This window comes from Schistocerca americana, chromosome 2 (assembly GCF_021461395.2).
Source record: "Schistocerca americana isolate TAMUIC-IGC-003095 chromosome 2, iqSchAmer2.1, whole genome shotgun sequence".
NCBI classification, from domain to species: Eukaryota; Metazoa; Arthropoda; class Insecta; order Orthoptera; family Acrididae; genus Schistocerca; species Schistocerca americana.
In genome coordinates, this window is record NC_060120.1 from 692726612 (window position 1) to 692748005 (window position 21394).

Genomic DNA, 21394 nt, shown 5'->3' on the forward strand with positions numbered 1-21394 from the left:
AAATGTTCAAATATGTGTGAATTCCTAAGAGACCACACTTCTGAGGTCATCGGTCCCTAGGCTTACACACTACTTAAACTTATGCTAAGACCAACACACACCCACACCTGAGGGAGTACTCAGACCTCCAGTGGGAGGGGCCGCACAATCCGTGACATGGTGCCTCAAACTGCGCGGCCACTCCGTGCAGCCTGGGGGCACAGTTGGAAGAGCAATACCAGCAGGTTGTGGTCTGTAGTGAGTGTACACTTGATCCCAAAAGGGTAAACATGGAACTTCTTAATTGTGAAGATAATTGCCAAAGCTTCTTTCTCTATCTGTGATTAGTTCTTTTAGGCAGGTTTCAACTTCTCTGACACGTAGGCAATCAGCTGCTCGGTACTGTCATCATTCCTGTGCACTAGCACTGGACCAGTGTCATACGGAAAGGCATGCACAGCCAAAACCAGTGGACATAATGAAGAAATCAAAGTTGGTGAACTGCAGGACAGATCCTGGTATCTCCATCTCTAGGGTTTCCGTCTCAGTAGCTTCCTTTGCTAACCAGTCTTCAAAATCATTTCTCAGAATCCCTATATGACTTGGTGTCAAGAGGAATAAAACTGAGCTTCTAGTACCATGGATGGGAGAAAGAAGATCGTATTGAGTCAAAACCAATGGGTTTCAAGAACAGCATTGGCTTATGGCCTGCAGGCTGCTTAAAGTGTCACTACAGACAAGGAAATGTTCACGAGGGCAAGTCCAGGTGTAATGAAGGGCTAGGATAATGAGCTCTAATTCTGCTGTAAAACACTGCAGTCAAGTGATAGTGAGTGTCGTTTATGGCACCCCAGAATGTGAGAAGGCATAGCTGATGTCAACAACTTTTGTGCAATCACTATGGTTGATTGTTGGACACTGAAATTTGCCAAGAACTGAGAGAAACGTGCTAAAATGCAGAGCCGTCTATGATCCCCTTTAGTCCAATGCAAAAATCCAGCTGGATCATCGGATGAGTTAATCACCACAGTGGGGTTTGAGAAGGTAACCTGAAGAGGGAGTTCAATGGAGGAAGGCAGAGCTCAGAGCGAAGAGACTTCAGATAAACTGCTGCTGTAACACCAAACACAGGTTGCTCTTATGAGAGGCTTCTCTCTCTCTCTCTCTCTCTCTCTCTCTCTCTCTCTCTCTCTCTCTCTCTCTCTCTCAGGGAAAAGAATATGGTGATTTAGGTGTTCTGGGTAGCTGTGGATATGTACTGCACGATTTAGCAGTAATTTTTTTTCTTTTTTTTCTCTTTTTTGTGCAAAAACAATTGAGGTCATAAGTGCCCATGTCATAAATTTAGAACACTAATAAGAAAAACAAGTTAAAAGCAAATACACGTTAATCCCAATCAGTGTAAGAAAGAGAGCTAAAAACAAGGACATCCTCTTGGAAACAGGTCCACTAAATATACTGTAGACACAGTGGAAGTCCCGATCAAAAGATTAAATGTCCTTCGCCAAATTGCTATGATGGATGAAATGTAAAATGCAATTTACAGGCCGCATGTCATTCACTCAAACGGCCGATAACTCAGACAGCCCACACACACTCGAACTTGAGCAGTAAAAAAAAAAGAGCATTCAGTCAGGAAATGGCGATGACAATGAGCACAAAGTGGTGAGAGATCACCACTTAACAAATGGTAATGTCTAAAAAGACAGAGCCCAATACGTAACCTAACTACAATGGTCTCCTCATAGCAAGAGGGCCGAGAGGAGATTGGCCAAGCTGCTTGGAGAGGTTTAATTCCTCAGAGCTTTTTCCCGTGAAGAAAAGACAAGTGGTGTTGCTAAAGTGACGCCACATGCTGACAGGCGGCAACATGGAGATCATCTGAAGGAGTGGAAGAGCTAGCAGGCCAAGGTAGGGCGACGGTAGCCTCATTTCCCATCAGACCGACTAACCAGAACCCACATGAACATCACAGTGGTTCCCTGAACAGCGATCAAGTGGAAGCTTTTCTGCACATGGTGCACTATGGGATGGGCTGTGTGCAGCACACACAGGCTCTGGAGGGCATTGAGACAAACAGAGTGTATGACACAATTCAAAAGCTTTGTTGCCAGATTTGCTGCATGGTCTGATAGAAGGCAAAGAGCTCTGCTATAAATACTGAGCAGTGTTCCGGAAGCTGATACCAAAAATGGTCAGTGCCAAAGATGATGGCACACTCAACACCATGGTCGGTCTTAGAACCATAAATGTACACAAAGGTATTATTGCTAAGTTGCATGCAAAGGTTGAGAAACTCACAGCGATAGATTGAATCCAGACAGCTTTCCTTGGGAAGCGATTGAAATCCGACATAAACACAGGCCGCCCCATGAAGTCAAGGTGGTGAAGGCTTCATACCCATCGGGAACAAGGCAAGTAGTGTGACATTAAGCTGCCAGAGCAATGGCCAAAAGCGAACTCCGGGAGGTAATAGAGAAGAAGGGCATGCCCACACTGACAGTCAAGGGAGTTGTAGAGAAAGGGGTCATAGGATGGATGGCCATGCATGGCAGGCACACAACATGTGAATCTGCTGAGGAGACCATCACACCGGTATGACAGTGGTAGTTCGGCAGCTTCTGCACAGAGACTCTCAACCAGGCTAGTGTAAAAGGCGCCAGTGGCCAAATGTATTCCACAACGATGGATTGTGTTAAGACTGTGTGAGATGGACGGCTGGGCATATTAATAAACGAAACACCCATAGTCTAGTTTCAAACGGGCAAGGGATCAGTACAAATGGAGGAGGGTGGTCTGATCCAATCCACAGGATGTACTGCTTAGGACACGTAGGACACTGAGGGATCTGGAACAACATGTGGCCACATCTTAACACTTGAGAGGACCAAGAAAGTTTTCTATGAAGCAGGAGTCCCAGAAATTTTGTAGTTTTAGCAAATGGAAGAACAATAACATAAACATTTAAAGATGGTGGAAGAAACACTTTGCACCACCAGAAAGTTAGAGAGACAGTTTTGTCAGTTGAAAAATGAGAGCCACTGTCAATGCTCCAAGAGTAAATATGATCAAGACATCGCTGAAGACGCCACACAAGGAGACAATTCCATGGAGAACTGCAACAGATTGCAAAGTCATTGACAAAAAAGAAGCCAAGTTGTCTGGTGGGAGACAGGTCATAATAGGATTAACTGTTATAGCAAAGAGGATGACACTCAGAGCAGAGCCTTGACACAACCCGTTCTCCTGGATAAAGCTATCTGACAAGACTGAACTGACAAGTACCTTGTAAACTCTGTCTTTTAAAAATTCCTGAAGGAAATGAGGCAGGCAGTCTCTGAAGCCTCACATGCATAGGGCACAGAGGATAGCAGTCCTCCAGCACATGTTGTAAGCTTTCTCCAAATCAAAAAACACAGCCAGAGTCTAGTATTTCCACAGAAAACTGTTCATGACATGGGTTGACAAAGAGATGAGATGGTTAACTGCAGAAAGGCACACTCAAATGCCACATTGTGCAGTGGTTAGTAGACAGATTCAAGCCACCAATACCAGCTGACCATAAGTTGTATGTGCTGTCACCCTGCACACACAGTTTGTGAGAGAAACCGGGCAGCAGCAAGAAGGAAGACCTTTGTCCTCATCAGGCTTAGGTACGGGTACGACACTGGCTTCACGCCAGCATCTGGGAAATGAGCCATCTGTCCAAATGTGAAGGAGAAAGTATGTGCACACAAGAGAAAGGTGCTGCACCACCTGAATGTGAACACCGTCCAGCCCCGACATGGAAGATCGGGATGACGTGAGAGCATGGTATAGCTCCCACATAGTAACAGTGCCACTGTAGCATTCATGATTCTGAGAGGATAAGGCTATCACCTGAGCCTCCTTCACTTGTTTCTGAGGGAGGAAGATGGGGCGACAGTGGGTGGAGCTTGAAATCTCCACAAAATAGCAGCCTAAGATGTTGGAGATAGCAATAGGGTCCACAATGAGATCATCTGCTATGGTCGGGCCAAAAATCAGAGAAAGGACCTAGTTCCCAGGGAGCCAATGGAGGTTGCCCCCACACGACAGAAGAGGAAGCGAAAATGTTAAAAAAATAGTAAATGAAATCCAGCTACCTTTTTCGTTATCCTAAAGAATGCAACGACATTGCGCATGCAACTGTTTATAATGAATATAGTTCGCCATCATAGGACAATAGTTAAAAATGCGGAGAGCACGTCTCTGGGTGTGAACTGTGTCTTAACATGCCTCAGTCCACCAGGGGACCAGGACATGGCATGGTAAAAGATGAAGTGCGAGGTATGGAACATATTGCAGTGGTAAGGATAATGTTAGTAAGGTACTTAACCTGATCATCACAAGTTGGAAAATGTTGTTTGTTGAATCTCGCCAGGGAAAAGTAATGCCTCCAGTGAGCCTCAGAAAGTTGCCACATGGGTTTACATGTAGATGGAGTAGGAGTCAGCAAATGGACAGTGCATTGGAAATGCATGCTCGGGTATGTGTCAGAGAGAATGGACCACTCGAGGCGACGAGCAAGCTGGGCAGTGCAGAACAAGAGGTCCAGATGAGCATAGGTGTGCATGGAATCTGAAAAGAACACGGGTGCTCCAGTGTTGAGACAGACGAGATTGAATTACTGAGAATCTCACGAACGAGGGAACCTCTCACGCAAGTTCTTGAGGAGCCCAAAAGGGGACAGTGTGTTTTAAAGTTGCCGAGCAGCAAAAAGAAGCAAGGGAGCTGACCAATAAGCTGGAGTAAGTCTGCTCTGGTGGCTATGGACATCATCCTGAATGAGCAGCATGACTCCCCCATGAGATGGAACGCCATCCTCAAAGGGGAAGGTCAAAGTGATGACAGAGACGCAATTTTGTTTCTTGGTGGCAGAAAATAAGTGAACACTGGGATTCCAAGAGCAGCCATTATTTCTCCTTGTTAGATCTAATTCCACAATGTTCCATTAGAAAAGAGTCATAACAGGGAATGGGGACGAGGGAACAAATAGAGGATAGTCACCTTGGCGACTGCCGAGTGCCAGGCTTCAAAGACTCGCTGCAGCTGCTACAGGGTGCAGATGCTGGAGGATCTCGTTCCATGAAATCTACAGAGGCATTGGCATTCTCCCTTGCTTGGACTGCAGATTCTAGGGCAGAAAAATTGTAAGCAGTGTGCATCGGTGAAATGGGGTCAGAAGGGTGAAGGTGTCACATCGCAATGAAGAGGATCTCCAAAGCAGGGAAGGAGAAGACTGATTGCCTTTATTCAATTTCTTAGAGCCCTTATGGTTGGCAGATGAAGACTCAAATGGTTGTTCGCTGGAGGGACGTAAAAAGTCTTCATGGGAGTATTCCTTTTGTCCCTTCCGGCCTGCCGGTTGTTTAGCCGATGATTTCGCTGCTGGAGGCAAAGATTTCGTGGCTTGTTGTGCAGCTGTAGGAGAAGATGGCGACACTACCTTGATATTGGGCAATTTTACAACTGCAGTGCTGAACTGGAGGTCACAAGTCTGTGTGGCCATGTCGCTTGTGGAGCGAGTTGTAGCAAGAACAGAATAAGTGCTAGATGGTAAAAGGTGGGCAATCACCCTCGTGAGCATCTCTACCACAAGTAACACATTTGGCTGTGTATTGATAGGAAATGGGTATGTAGCTGTAATGCTGACACTGATAGCAATGCATTTAGTATGGAATGTACAGTCAGACTGTGATGACTTCATAACCTGCCTTGATCTTCGATGAAAGCACTGCTCAATTAAACATGAGAAAGAGGGTGCATGTGTAGGCATTAAGGTTGCATCCATCTCCCTCATTACCCAATGGACAACAGTGATTTTCCAATTAGAGAGGTAAGTTTGGATTTCTCCTTCAGTCAGACTGTCAAGCAGTCTAGAGTAAATAACACTATGTGAAGAATTTAGCTTTCAATGGGCCTCAACACCAAGAGAATGGCCATGGAGGAGCAAAAGCTGGTAGGCAGTTGTTGGGCTTGAAAAATCACACTTGGTCTCCAGAAGCAAAGTTCCATCATGTAAGCAAGAGCAGGATTTCACAGGGCCTACAATTGCATCAACACCTTCCTGAATAATAAACGGACTAACCGTAGCAAAGGACTCCTCCTTCGGTATATGACCATGAGGAAACGAGCTGCAGCTGTGACAACTTTTGAATCTTTAGCCTCATTCCGTTTATGTTTAGTAGACATAGATTGAGATGGTGATTGGATCACTGTGAAAAAATCCCCCACGATTGTCAGCATCTCTGATGGTGTGCTCCTTGCAACTGTCCCCCTCCCCCTCCCCACTGAGGGGTTCACGCACCTTAGATGATTGTTCACAACTCAAGTCACACCTCCAAAACTCCTGAAAGTGGGAATAATTGGCAACTGGGAAGGTAACAGCTCAGGCAGTCACCCATCCCTGGACCTGGGCTGTGTCAGGTATGTGCAAACCCTACCTGTCAACATATAGCTGGGAATTTCACCTGTTACCTGTTACAGGTCAAACACCTGGGCTGGCCTTCAGGAGCACACAGGGAGGAAGAAGAAACAAAGTGAAACCTTAAATCCTGAAGCAGAGGAAGGAGAGGAGATGGAGAATGAAGAAAGACAGATGAGGGAATATTCCAATGCCGAGCTATCAAAACTACAACACGCATTCCTAAAAATACAAGAGGATAGACATGCAGCACGGAATGGAAAGAGGTGTTGCAAAAGCAGGGACCCCGTAGTAGCCAAGCACGAACTTGTCAAAAATTGGTGAGCCCTCTGGGGGGTTAGTAGTAATTGGTGATGTATGATCTGTGTGCAAAGATCGTGGCCTCTGCCAGGAGGCTGTCCACTAAGCTCAACCAAGAGGTGCCAGCAGCACAGCAGATCCCAATGTAGTGAACCAGTGCCAACAATGTGGAAGGAGCTACTGATCCATATGCCAGATACCTGTAATCCAGTCAAGATAGGCTAGGGCTTTGTAAAGATACAAAAGAGGATGGAATGGTCCACACCCAAGGAGGTGTATCTGAGGCAGCAGATGGAGAGAATAGACTTCTAACATGGAATATAACCATTTTTTCAAGTTTATCCCCCGCAGAAAATAGATACAGTGACTTTTTGCAAACAAGGAGTTCGAACTCCTCTATATGAGATGAGAGTCCACTCACATTCCACTGAATTACGGGAGTCATCTTTTAGTGAGTGTTTTCTCTCCTCCTCTCTCTCTGCCATGGTGATGCACTGCAGATGATAGGGGAAAATGCTGTCAGGTCAGGCCATTTTGTTCCTCCACAAGCTTATCTATTTCTATAACATTGCCTTCGCTTTCGGAAAGTGACAATAGCCACCGAACTGATGTTTTTAAAACAATGTTCTTTCAGTTTGGTCACCTCTTGGCTGTTACTACCACTTTATTTCAAGGGGGCATAGTCTGTATGGACAAAGATGATTTTTATTTAGCTTTTTGGGACATTTTTGTTTGGAAGAGCCATTGACCTAGAGCACTATAAAATTTCGAGAGATTTTTTCGTTCTTCAAATACAGCTGTACAATTTGTGTACAATTGTATCTGGCTTTTCTATTCGAGTTGATGTGTAGCTCTTGGTTAAAGGGTTTTGCAAAGGCTGTTGCAAAGAATGTTGTGAATGCTGCAGATGGTATGGTCTTGAACGCTTTCTTTGCCTCAGTGTATGGGATTCTCCTCATCACATTCAGTTCCTGAATTTTTCCTCTCTTTGCTATAAAACAGCAATTCGGCTCAACTTGTTATGATCATCTGCACAGTTTATACACTTTGGGGGAGGTATACAAAATTTGCTTTGTATACCTTTGACTCATCTAACACACACAACTTCACCAGTACAACCAAACCTTTTTTTCCCAGACTTTTGGCATTTAGAATGTTTCAGAAGGTTTGGTATAAAAGAGCTAACTTTGAAGCAGATAAAACCATTCATGACAAATCCCTTGCTGACATTAAGTATGCCGTGTATTTCAGTTATTACAGAGTGTCAAGTATCTAAACCTTCAGGGTACAAAAAATTTTGTGTGATGTTCTTATGTTGACCACTAGCATGAGGTTACAGAGTCATTTGACTCCTTCAAAGACCTTAAATTGCTTTCAAATGTTTGTTGAAGCTTCAATGTGAATGGTGAAATTTTCTCAAAGGACACCTGCTCTCTCTCTCGACTACAACAAAGTAACTTTGGCAAATTTGTATTCTTTGAATTTATTTTTTGTTGTTTGGGTGTTACTACTCCCCGTCAGTCCATTCTTTGTGTCAGTATTTTGAGTCTGAGCAGTAGAACCCATTTTGTTCCCACAAAGCAGTAGGGAAATAAATGCTCATCCAAGCAGAGCCCTGCTTTCTTGGGTAAGCCTCATACAACTGGGGTGTGGCAGTTGCCCCACAGGTTGCCCTCTGTTTTGCCTTAATAGCCATCCACATCATTGGCATATAGCACACTTTGAGGTCATCTTTTTTGTATAGATATTTGTCTACCATTCTTGCAATCCAAGCAGCTATGCCAGGAGCCCACACACCCCGAGACATATAATGTTCCACTGTCATGCCACACAATGGTTGTTGAAATATGCCCAGAGTTTATGGTAACAGAGCACTGGCAATGTTGGCAATCCCAGAGCATAGGAACCCCAAGACTGTCAGACTCACATGCAACCATTACTGGCTGTGCACATTTCAGATAGAAATTTGTTTCTATTTATTTCTTATGATGCAATTAATTTTTCTAAGGAATATTTATGTTTACATAAAAACTTGATGTTCAAAATTTTGTAGCACAATGAGCTCTAAAAATTTTCACTCTGCTAATAAACTTTTTCTGTAACAATGACGTAGTCTGGTTTACAGTATAAAGTTTATTGATTATAGAAATGTATTTGATTTTACCTAACATACTGCTAATGATGGAAAGAGCACCCTGCATTTGTACTAATAATCTATAAAAAATGTTTCTTTATGCAGGACAGTAAAAACACATTTATAGCTTTATTAAGAAATAATGGTGGAGATGTAATTACCTATTAACATTGCTGCATTTCCTCTAATTCTTGGCCAAGAGCTCTTCAGGTAAGAAAGAGTGTTCATTATTAGTAATGGCATCAAATCCTTCAAGTCATCAACCTGTAAAGTAAATTAAGTAAGTGACTGAAATAAATGTCGTGTGATTCACTTATAGAATATTGCAATTTAAAACTACGTCTCACAACTGCCTGCATCATATCCCCAAAACTGTAACCTTTGCCATCTAACATCTTGGAAGAGCACTCCATACACCGTCTTAAAAAATTATTACATTTACTGACATCCTATCCCTGCCTCTGTTCACCACTACACTTTGACATCAATCCTATCCCCAGCACATGTCCTCATCAATCCCTCATAGAATCCAGACCACGTCTTACTGGACTTTTCCATCTGCCACATACCTCAAAATTCCTCCAAATATCCCACAGAACCCAAACAAACTCAGAACACTGTTATCAACATATCCACTAAATCATCAACGCTACAGAAATTTTAGTCCTATCAAAACGCCTCATATTGTGCCACACATCCGAGCTCAATCTCGCCAAGCTCATCAAAGACCTACTCTTGTTCTCCCAAAGCCTACAGTGGAAACGCTGTTAGCTACCAATGCACCAACCAGTCAACCTAACCCCAACATCGAACCTTGTCTCTTCGAATTCACACCACCATCCAAACATGACCCTTTCCTTCTCCCACCAAACCATTCCCTAGTTCCCTTCCAGGAGTCCCTTATTTTCAGACTGTCCTCACTCTCCTTACCAAGGTACTTTCACAGGAATACAAACTTCTCGACAGAGGAAAGAAAAGCAATATGTAATCACAAACAGACCCTGCGTTAATCATCTTCTGTACATAGAAAGGCTCCACCACTCTTGTGATGAACAGCAGTGATGAACTGACAGAAATAACCTGCCAACAACCTGAAAACTCCACCTACAAGTTTTGCCACAGTGATTCCATGCCAGTAGTTCAGCATAACGTCCAACCCCTACTCAAATCTGTAGATCCACCACAAAATTTCTCATCTCATGTGGACCAAGTTCTCTCCTCACCCCAATGACTCCCCCTCCACACACACACACAATTTTTACTGCTTCTTGAAGTTCATAAACCCAACAATTCTGGACTTCTCATTCTAGCTGGCTACTGTGCTCCCACAGAACAAAAATCTGCTCTTTTTCACCAACATCTCCAACCAATTGCCTACAGTCTAGACTCGCACATTAAACATATGGATCACTTCTTTCAGTGACTCCAAATCACTTCCATCTCATTACCAACTGGATTTTTAACTGTTGACATCTCCCTGTACAACAACTCCCATGTCCATGGCCCCCCAGCAATTTAACACTAACTCTCTCAATGTTCTTGTGACTCCAGACTTCATTCCTTATACATCTAACTAATTATATTCTCACAACTAACTACTACGCCTTTGAGAGGAAGACAGACAAATCTGTAGTACAGCCATCTGCACACACATGGTTCCCTCAAATGCCAATCTGTTTACAGACCACTTAAGGGAAGCCTTCCCAGCCATCCAAAATCGCAAACTACTTGCTTGGTTGAAGTTCACTGATGATATCTTCTTGATATGGACCCAGGGCCATGACACGCCTCCCGTATTGCTCCACGTCCTCAACAGCTTTTCTGTCATTTGCTTGACTTACTCTTCCTTAGACCAGTGTGCCAGCTTCCTTGACATTTTTTTGACCACCACATCTCCAATGACTCCATTCAAAACTTCTGTTCTTTTCAAGCTCACTAACAATAAAAAGTATCCATATTTTGGATAGCCCCCCACTAGAAGGTGTCCATATAATGTTAACACCAATGCACAGTGCACCTACAGTGATGAAAAAACCATTATCATTTATTTTCAATGTCTTACTAATGCCTTCACAAACTGCCCCAACCACGGTCTGCCCACTTTTCCCATGCAGTGTTCTCACACACCTGCAATCTTTTGACCACACTGAAGAACCACCAGCAAAAGAGCATCCTTCTCATCACCCAGTATCATCCCATGCCACAGTTTCAATTATTTATCACCATGCACATAAATAACGGACATCCTACCCACAATCCTCCCACCCCTCCAAAGTGTTAGCCCATCACCCACCTACCGTATTTACTCGAATCTAAACCGCACTCGAATCTAAGCCGCACCTGAAAAATGAGACTCGAAATAACGGAAGAAAATTTTTCCGAATCTAAGCCGCACCTGAAATTTGAGACTCGAAATTCAAGGGGAGAGAAAAGTTTTAGGCCGCACCTCCAAATCGAAACAAAGTTGGTCCATTGTAATATGAGACACAATTTAGGTCGAATGAATGACGATAAAGCTACAGTAGTTTGGTTCAAGTCGTAAGCTTAGCAGTTAAGCTTTACCAGGTAGCCATTGCTACGCGTCAAGTGCTCCGTCCGTATTTATAAGGGTAGCCTTCCTTTTTCACTTGCTTCGTCTGGTTTGAATCGATTGATTATTTTTCTTTGACCTGATAAGTGCCATTCTCTTTGTTATAGGTGTTTACGTCACTCTAAGCTGAAAATGCATTACTGTACTGTGTCATGCACTGTTTGTCGCATCTTATAATGAGTGTTTACGGCCTGTCGCCTCTCGCGGCATGGCTTGCTTTTGTGCACAATACCGCCACTTACTTGTGTCTGTATATGTGTGGATGGATATGTGTGTGTGCGCGCGCGAGTGTATACCCGTCCTTTTTCCCCCTAAGGTAAGTCTTTCCGCTCCCGGGATTGGAATGACTACTTACCCTCTCCCTTAAAACCCACTTCCTTTCGTCTTTCCCTCTCCTTCCCTCTTTCCTGATGAGGCAACAGTTTGTTATGAAAGCTTGAATTTTGTGTGTATGTATGTGTCCGTTTGTGTTTCTATCGACCTGCCAGCGCTTTCGTATGGTAAGTCACATCATCTTTGTTTATATATATATATAAAAAGAGGAATCATCTCATTAGCGAAACAATGGCAAGACTCTGCTATTTGTTGTTACTTACACTGCTGCTTTCTTTGATAATGATCAACAAGAACCAAATAATATACTGCCTATGATAGAAGTTCTGAACGAGAGTTAAGTGAAAATTTTTCTCCCTTTGAAAATCTTTGCAGACGCCTCTTTAGTACATATCATTCTGCACAGAAATTAGTCATCTTAGATTTAAAAATCTAGTCAATTGCTGTGCTTCATTTCTGACTGTATCACTATCAGGCATAAGAATAATACGAATATAAACATGACATGATATGTATATTCTTCCGCGTATGCTGTTGTCTCACTCTAGTTTCGTAGTTTATTAGGCAGACAGGATTTAAATGAGATAGCAGCAAACGTGAAACAATATATAGCAAAATGTTTCTATTCGTATTATTCTTATGGTGAAGAGAATACTGCATGCGCTTCACAGTTCATAAAAGTCCCTATTAGCAACCATCTCTTCTCACAGGAAGGAAAAAATTCAGAACGTAGAGTTGGCCATATTGATGAACATCCCAAACAGTCTTGCCAGTCGGATTTTCGTAGTACATTGAAATGTTGCTACATTCGAAGATGAACTATACGGAATTTGTATTTACTTCGTTGGATAATGTATGAAAATGCAGTGGCTGAAACTCGGGGCGGAGAAAGAAAGCTCGTCTTCCACCTTTTTTTTTTAAATTTATTTACTGACGCAGAGGTTTTGGCGGCAGTATTTATCTTTGTGCCTGCAAAGCATGCCTGTGTAGCGCTACATACATTCAACAGCAGAAGTTAGTTGTGGTGGCACCTACCAACATTTTTCAGAGCTTCCGCTTACTTTGCACTCGATTCTAAGCCGCAAGCGGTTTTTTGGATTACAAAAAACAGGAAAAAAGTGCGGCTTAGATTCGAGCAAATACGGTAATTTATGCAATGTCCATGTCCATCCTCATGCTACGACCACTTGCCACAAGGGGCATACGCATGAGAAAAACCCAAGCGCATGACCTGACCAATGCATTCGTCCAGTAAATCTTACTCCAGTCCTGTCACATACTTACTCTATCTCACCGGAGGATGGGGCTACCTACAACTACGAAAGTATCTGTGTCATATACCAGATCTGCTGCAAGTTCTGTACAGAATTCTATGTGGGCGTGACTACCAACTGAGAGCCTACTCGAATGAATGGCCACTGCTAATCTGTAACCAGGAGCAAACTTGACCAGCAAGTGGTAAAACATGGTGCTGAGCACAATGTGCTCAATTTCAATGGCTGCTTCACAACCCAAGACTTCAAGTGCAATCATTCCGTAACCACACCCCTTACTGCAGTCTCCACTTCCTCTGTTCTGTCTCCCCACTCCAATACACTCCTCCACTCATCATCATCATCATCATCATCATCATGCCACATTGGCAAGGTACATTGTAAATTCCTGGTTTTCATAGTACCATGTGATCTTTCACATTTCTCAGTAGTCCTCTTATTTTGATAGGGGGATAAGACACAGATTTGATATTATTCTTCCTGAGAATCCTGCTGATTTTGGCAGAAATAGACCCCACATAGGACAGGTACACCACAGCCTTTGCTTCACCATGCTGTTTTTCTAGATCATGTGGCAAAGTGGCTGGTTGAAGCACCTTCTCAATATGTTTAGCCTTGCATCCATTTCTGCAGAATACAGATCATAGATGTTCTATTTCTGCTGCCATCTATCTAGGTATTACAAGGTGTGTGCCCAATGGACCAATGCCTTTAGAGCTCCATTCTTCTGTACTGAGTGGTGAAAGCTGCTGGCTTGCAGGTATAAACCAGTGTGTAGGTTTGCAATACACTATGTAAACCAATGACCCATTTGCTCTCCTTTTGACAAACACATCCACAAACAGCAACTGGCCATCCATTCCCAGTTTCACGGTGAATTTATTACTTGGGTGGCATGTGTTAAGATGCTCCAGAGACTCATCGATCCTCTCCCTACTATGAGGGCAGATCACTAAGGTATCATCCACATAACTGAAGAATCATGTAGATTTATATCTGACCATCTCTAATGGCTTCTCTTCGAATCTTTTAACGAACATATAAGTAAGCAACCACTGGGGAAAGAGAGCTGCCCATGGCTACACCTTCTGTCTGCTCACAATATTGCCCCCCCCCCCCCCCCCCATATAGAAAATAAGTTGTGGTCAGTATATGCCTGAACAAACCAACAGAGCACTGTCAAATTTCTCTACAATCAGCCACTGATTCTTTCAATACCACCCAGGTGAACATGTACATCACATCAAAACCGACAATTGTACCACATTCTGTAATATGTAGTTGCTTGAGGCACTGCAAGATGTCCTCTTAGTTGCAAATATGGCGAACACACTTCCTCACATATGGGAACAGTAGTTTCTTCAAGTACCTGAAGTACCTGGCTGCTGAGTATGCTGATGTGCCAATGTTGCCAACTACTGGGTGCAGTGGCATGCCTTTCGAGTTCTTTTGAACACCCATATAACCTAGGTGGTACCGGCACTCTTGATCGTTGTCATATAACGACCTTGTCAGATATACCTATTTCCTTCAGGAGGGACTTGGGGTCTTCTTGTCCACTTTGTCTGTACGTTTGCAATCCAAAAGTTTGTATGCAGTGGTCTCAAGATGGTGATGCACTTTCTCATCACAATGCTGCTGTCTTCCAGGGGGCTCTTGAATGCAAGCCTCTCATCACTTAATAATTTTAATTTTGGAGACTTTGTCTTGGTGAGCACCCTGCATGTCTCCCAGTGAATTTCTTCTGCCTCATTTGGTAGAAATGTGTTGGTTATTTCTCCACTGAGCTGATGAAACCAGAAATAGGAATTTCTAGGATTGTTGCAAAAGGTGAGATCTGCACTGAGCACCTTCAAAGTGCTGACATCAGACTGCATCCCAATTAGGTTAATCACAGTGTGAGTGTCTCCCCATCTTGCTGTGTTTCCTTACTCATGAAGTCAAGCTTTGCAGACTCGCACACTGTGCATTCTTAATGGACTCCACTGGATACCAAAAGCCACTGTGTACACAGTCCCCACGTACACCTGCTAAGAAGGCAGCCAAGTACAGGTGAAGGTATAAAAGCTACCTGACTATTAAATCTAGCTTGTGATGCATATCTCAACAATTCTCTCTCACAAGTGCCACAATCAATGTTTTATCTTGTTCACCATTCTGATGTTGATGTGATGCTTGATGATGGCAAAAACTGGTCCTAAATCTGTATCTCAAAATCTCAGCAGCAAACTGATAGAACTCAGCTTCCTCCCTTTCTTATGTCAAAGCCTGTCCAGCTTCTTGATAATTCGGCACATGTCATACTCGTAGAGTTCTTTTGGTGTAATTCTTCAGGCTTCCCTAGTGATCTATTGATATTTTGAGGTGTCAGGTACTCTGCCAAATATCAGCTTTGTCCATGCACAATATTTTAACAAGGGGACTCATTATCTTTATCAACTGCAATCTGAGACCACTTGACATTTGGAGCAAGTGGTAGCCAAGCCCCACAGCACACTGTGTGCACTGAAGTCATCCACAAGCAGGAACAGGTCGATGAGAATCCAGACGAATTCTGTCAGTACATCTGCATCCAATGGCTTATGAGACGAAACATATAACAAACACACTGCGATTTTAACTGGTGTGGGAACTTCCACTCTCCTCACTTAGTTCTGCACTTCTGCGACACCCACATTTTTCCATTTTAACATAATTCCTAGGGTCCATCTCCATTACATGGCATCAAGTAATCACACCTTTACATAAGTTGAGGGTGTTATGTAGCTCAGCCACAACAGCATAGACACATGAAGCCTTTGCATCCCAGAGGCTTAGATTCTTGGTTTGACGAGGCAGTTTCAACTATGAGTGTTCCAGTTCGAAATCATTTAACATTTTTTAAGGAACCAGCAATATTCTCCAGTGCATTGTGAATGTATAAAAGAGAGACCTCAAAGGCTCTCATGATTGCAATGAAAGTGTTATGGCAGACTAGTACCCTCTACTACAATTATGAGACTAGTTCTAGTGTGGACTGACCAACCAAGCTCTCTTGTTTGGTTGAGTGTAGGTACTAACAGACAGTACATCCAACACGTCAAGAGTAGATGTGAACTGAGACCGTTATATAGGGCTCCCACGAGCCACCAGGGGGAAACAAATGTCAATTAAGATAGAGCTCTGGGAACTGAAGCAAGCCTTATACAACTAGAGGGTGGATGGTGCTCCAGAGGTTGCCCACTACAGACTGTTTTACGTCAACAGCATTTCAGCTCATCAATGCACAGTCGACCTTGAGGTCGTGCCTTCCTTCCAGTCCAGAACGTAAAGTTAAGACCCCCATTCTCCACAACAATGTTCCACTCCACACTTATGTTCGCTGAAGTATGACTAGAGTTTAACGTCGAAATAGTCTGGCAGTGTTGGCAGCCCCAGCAGGGAACTCCTGAAGTCGCCATATGCGTACCCAAGCTCTGCTGGTGGAGATGCCTCAGAAAAACGCAGCAATCCTTTCACTAAGTTGTGGGAGACCCTGTTAGTCCCCTCCACCAAGGCCTGTCCAGTTTGGCAGTGAAAATATAGCCTGTATGATCTGTATTCTGCAGAAATGGATACATGACCAAACAGACTCAGAAGGCACTTCAACCAGCCACTCAGCCACATGATCTAGAAGAAGAGCAACATGAAGCAAAGACTGTGGTGTACCTGTCCTACGAGGGATCTATTTCTGCCAAAATCAGCGGGATTCTCTGGAAGCATAATGTCAAGTCTGTGTTGTGACCACCTATCAAAATAAGAGGACTATTGAGAAATGCGAAAGATTGCCTGGTACTATGAGAACCAGGAATTTACAATATACCTTTCAAATGTGGCATGTCATACAACAAATAAGACCATGGCCATCAGAGACAAAGGAAATCAGAGGTATGTCAAAGACAAGCAAATAAATCAGCCATTGGTGGGTACTGTTTGTAACTTAATCATTCCATGAACTATGATGAAACAATGGTTCTGGAACAGATCCCCAGATACTGGAGCAGTGTTCTCAGACTGTCTTTAGAGGTAAATGTGATGGAAAAACTTCATGGATCACAACATTGGGTACCAGCATAGTAGAACCTGGGCTATTGCACTGGAGTTGTTGAAAATGCAACATTGGCACCAGTAGAACTCCACAAAAAGAACAACTTGGACTGTAAACAAGGGGAATGAACTGCAGACAGAGCACCAGGTGCACCAGACCCAAAAAGGAACATTGCAAGACGCTTTTAGCAGAAGCAGACTGCAGTGGAATCACCTAGAACCACACCAGATAGTTTATCCGCATGTGGGCATGTGCACCAGACCAAAGACAGAAAGCCAGTGTTGGCCTGTCAAGCCGGACAGAAGAGAGAACACCTAAGTGGGAGCAGTTGGAGACAGAATGCCTGGAACCAACTGTGGAAGGGGAAGGCCATAAGAGTCTGTGTTTTTATTTTGAGGCATCTGTCATAGATTATAGTTAAAATTCTGTGTAGATTTTGACAAGGATACCATTGGGCCCTGTAGCCTTATTTTAGTGATTTTTGTTGTTACTCAAGCCCACAGATGCCAATACCTTTGTCAGTCGTCTCTGCTGGGGCATGAGACGAGATAGTGTATCTTTACCTTCCTTAGTGAAGGAAAATTTGAAAACTGAATTAAGTATTCCTGCTTTTGCTTCACTACCCTCCATTTCAGTTCCTTTATCATCTATGAGTGTTTGTTCACTAACATTTTTAGCCCTAAAAACATATAATGACTGGAATTTGTTTGGATTGTGTGAGAGATCTTTTGGTAAGATTGTGGTAAGGTAGTTTGGTAGTCACTGGAAGCATCACTTATTGCCCTCTTGACTGCCAAAGATGTTCCATCAGCATATATCAACTTATAATCCTCTGTTAGCAGTAGTCAATGTTTCTTTAGACGTTTATTTACAGTGATTTTAAATCACAGACAGTTACTTCAAACACCCAGTTTTCTACTAGGTACATATCTATCTAGTATATGGTCAACGATTCTTTTAAACTGCGCCACAGTAGTTCTACTGCTCCTGTTTCAAGTTCCTCTTTAAGATGTAACACAACTGTCTCTTTATCTAACTTACCGAAAATGTATATCTTTCTACTTGTTTTATCTATCATTTGTACTTGATCATTGTTGTTAGGGCTGTGTTGTGGTAAATGACATCAGTTTCAATGCAGACATCATCAATGAAGTTAGTTTGATTTGTTGTCATTAGCTCTTACATATTTTCTTCGTAAGTGGGCCCCCAAACTATCTGTTCTAGGTAGTTTTTGGAGAAGGCATGCAGTAATATTTCGCAGTATGTCTTGTGATGCCCATCACTTACAAAACTAGAATTTTTGCAGATGACTGTTGGATGATTAAGGTCTCTTCCAGTGATGACAGTATTTGGACTAATGAAGTGAGGTTCTGCCTCAAGTTTTCTGTTACGTCTGGGGCTGCACCTGAGGGATGATAGAAAGATTCAATTACAAGTTTATGCCCACCCTTGATACTGAGTCTTACAAACATAAACTTGCATGCAGTTCTCATTTCTATCTAACTGGATTCGAGTTTCTAGTTTACTGTGGCAAATGCGCCACTGTCACTTCTGACTCGTCTATCTTTTTGATGTACACATACATGTACCCCAAAAATCTCAATGCTGTCGATTTTGGCTGTTAGCCCAATTCCTGTGCCTTTTATTACATGAGCTCGACAGCTTTTTGGGACTGCTTCAAATTCTGGAACTTCATTGTGAATGCTTCAGCAGTTAACCACTAGAGTTTGAATTATTTCACCTGTCGGGGTAATTTTTTTAATATTACCCTAATACTTTACGCGTCTCCTATAGCTGTCATTATCTGGAATGGATTGGCAATCGCCTAAGCTAAAAACTGAGCATACGCACCCACAGATAATCAGCCACATGGGTAGCAGCCTTTGCTCTATAGTGAGCCCTGACTCATTTAGGGTGACCTTACTATTCTCAGCCCTATGACAAGTCCAAGACGTTACAGCCTTGCTTGTCACAAAACCTTTGAAGTCTTGATTCAAGCCTCCTAATTGACTTAGTACTATTGGGCCCTGATCATTTCTGGAGACAATGCCGAAGATTTTAAGCATCACTGAAATTCTGTGAGCAAGGCTGGTCTTCTCAATTACCTAAGTCAGTTACCGGAATGATCAAAGTATTACCTCAGATCCCACACAAGGAGCATTATTCATTCCAACATGCACCAAAATCAAAATCTACAATTGGTTGCATCTTATTACTTCAATGGCTGCCAAAAGAGCTGCTTCAACACGCTGATTGGGTGTGCCAGACGTAAGTAGAAAGTGCACAAGGTGATCCAGCACATCCCATGTTGCCACATACCTAAGAAGTACCATTATCGCAGTACATTTGAACTGTCAACAACTAACAGATCCCTACACTCTTTTGTGTTTGCCTCACCTTGACACAGGACACAGCAGTTTCCTCAAATGATGATGTATGTGTCATTGGCAGAGGTACAGTTTCAGTGGAAGATAGCTGCAGTTCGGGCACAATGTCTTACCTCTTTTTCTTCCATTACCTATATTCTCACCAGTACTTTCCAGCATTACATTAATTTAGAACCTAATTTAAGGTATTTACTGTGTGCTGCTCCACAAAAAATTAAACCAGGTAACTTTATTTTTATTTTGCAGGTTGTGTTCATCCAACGGTGTCACCTGAGCATGAACCATGGATATGTTCCAAGCGAAAAGTACTGCTCTTTCTGAAACTTCCAGGCAGATTTAAGCTCTATGCCAGACCCCAAGACTTGTACTTGAGACCTTTGCCTTTTATGGGCAAGTGCTCCATTGACTGAGCTATCCAAGTGCGACACACAACCTGAGCTCACAGCTTCACATCCATGAATAACTCATTCTTCTACTACTACTACTATACTACTACTACTACTCTCTCTCTCTCTCTCTCTCTCTCTCTCTCTCTCTCTTTCTCTTTCTCTGGGTTTGTTTCTCTGTAAAGAGTCACACAATGAGTAACTTGGATTACATACAGCAAAAGCATCACTAGGACATAAACTTCTACAATGAGATATGAATAAGTCTCTCCACTAAATTTGTCCCACACTTGTTTCTCTTTTATTATTGATTCAACAACTACAGCTGTACGTCCACAGAGGGAATTAGATTACGAAATGAAACACTGAAAGTAGTAGATGAGTTCTGCTATTTGAGTAGCAAAATAACTGAGGATGGCCAAAATAGAGTGGATATAAAATGTAGAATGGCAATGGCAAGAACATTTTTTGTGAAGAAGCGAAATTTGTGAACATCGAGTACAGATTTAAGTGCCAGGAAGTCTTTTCTGGAAGTATTTGTATGGAGTGTAGCTATGTATGGAAGTGAAACATGGATGATAAACAATTTAGATGAGAAGAGAGAAGAAGCATTTGAAATGTGGTGCTACAGAAGAATGCTGAAGATTAGATGGGTAGATTACATAACTAATGTGGAGGTGTTGAATGGAATTGGGGAGAAAAGAAATTTGTGGTACAACCTGACTAGAAGAAGGAATCGGATGGTAGGACATGTTCTGAGGCATCAAGGGATCACAAATTTAGTACTGGAGGAAAGTATGGGAAGTAAAAATCATAGAGGGAGACCAAGAGATGTATACAGTAAGCAGATTCATAATGATGTATGTTGCAGTACTTATTCGGAGATGAAGAGGCTTGCAAAGGATAGAGCAGCATGGCGAGCTGCATCAAACCAATCTTCGGACTGAAGACCACAACAACTACTATCATTGATAGGGGTGTATGTGGAAACTGAGATGAGGAGAAAGGAGAAAATGGCACATTAGAGGTAGATGTTCTTCCTAAAGATATTTTAATTACAATCTCTGTTAAGAAAATTCATGGAAAAAGGCTCAAGCCCTAGCATAGTTCTTGTTTTATTTTCAGCAAGAGTACATGGTAGTACACTGCAACAGATTCAAAGTGAAAATATCCTGACAAAAGAAAATTAATATGCTATTTAATATGGAATAGCCAGGAAGGACAATATTTTCTGTTCAGAATCTATGATCAAACAGTGTACCTACTTATTAAAGTTAACTTTACTAAGTTTGTTGAAATTTTCTTAAAGTAAGATGCAAATAATCAATTATATGACAAACGTTACATACCAGAATTTTTGAAACAGCTGAGATGAAGTTGGTGTAATACAGAACAGATTCATTATGCAAATGTTCCTGGCACATTGAATTCAGCTTCTCAGTTTGCAACCATGGGCATACCTGCTTCAACGTATATTTGCAAGCCTGCACAAAATAAATT

At 42.5% G+C, this 21394-nt stretch overlaps 1 protein-coding gene across 2 annotated transcripts in view; it reads right to left on the reverse strand.

Annotated features, from left to right (window-relative positions):
- Positions 1-21394, reverse strand: part of LOC124595224 (maestro heat-like repeat-containing protein family member 1) — a 271523-nt gene that overhangs the window by 52187 nt on the left and 197942 nt on the right. For both annotated transcript variants that reach the window (XM_047133879.1, XM_047133878.1), the window contains exons 27-28: positions 21244-21378; positions 9020-9122 (exon numbers count right to left, since the gene is read on the reverse strand). In XM_047133879.1, coding sequence (XP_046989835.1) covers positions 9020-9122; positions 21244-21378 — 238 coding nt within the window. The remainder of the gene's footprint in view (positions 1-9019; positions 9123-21243; positions 21379-21394) is intronic.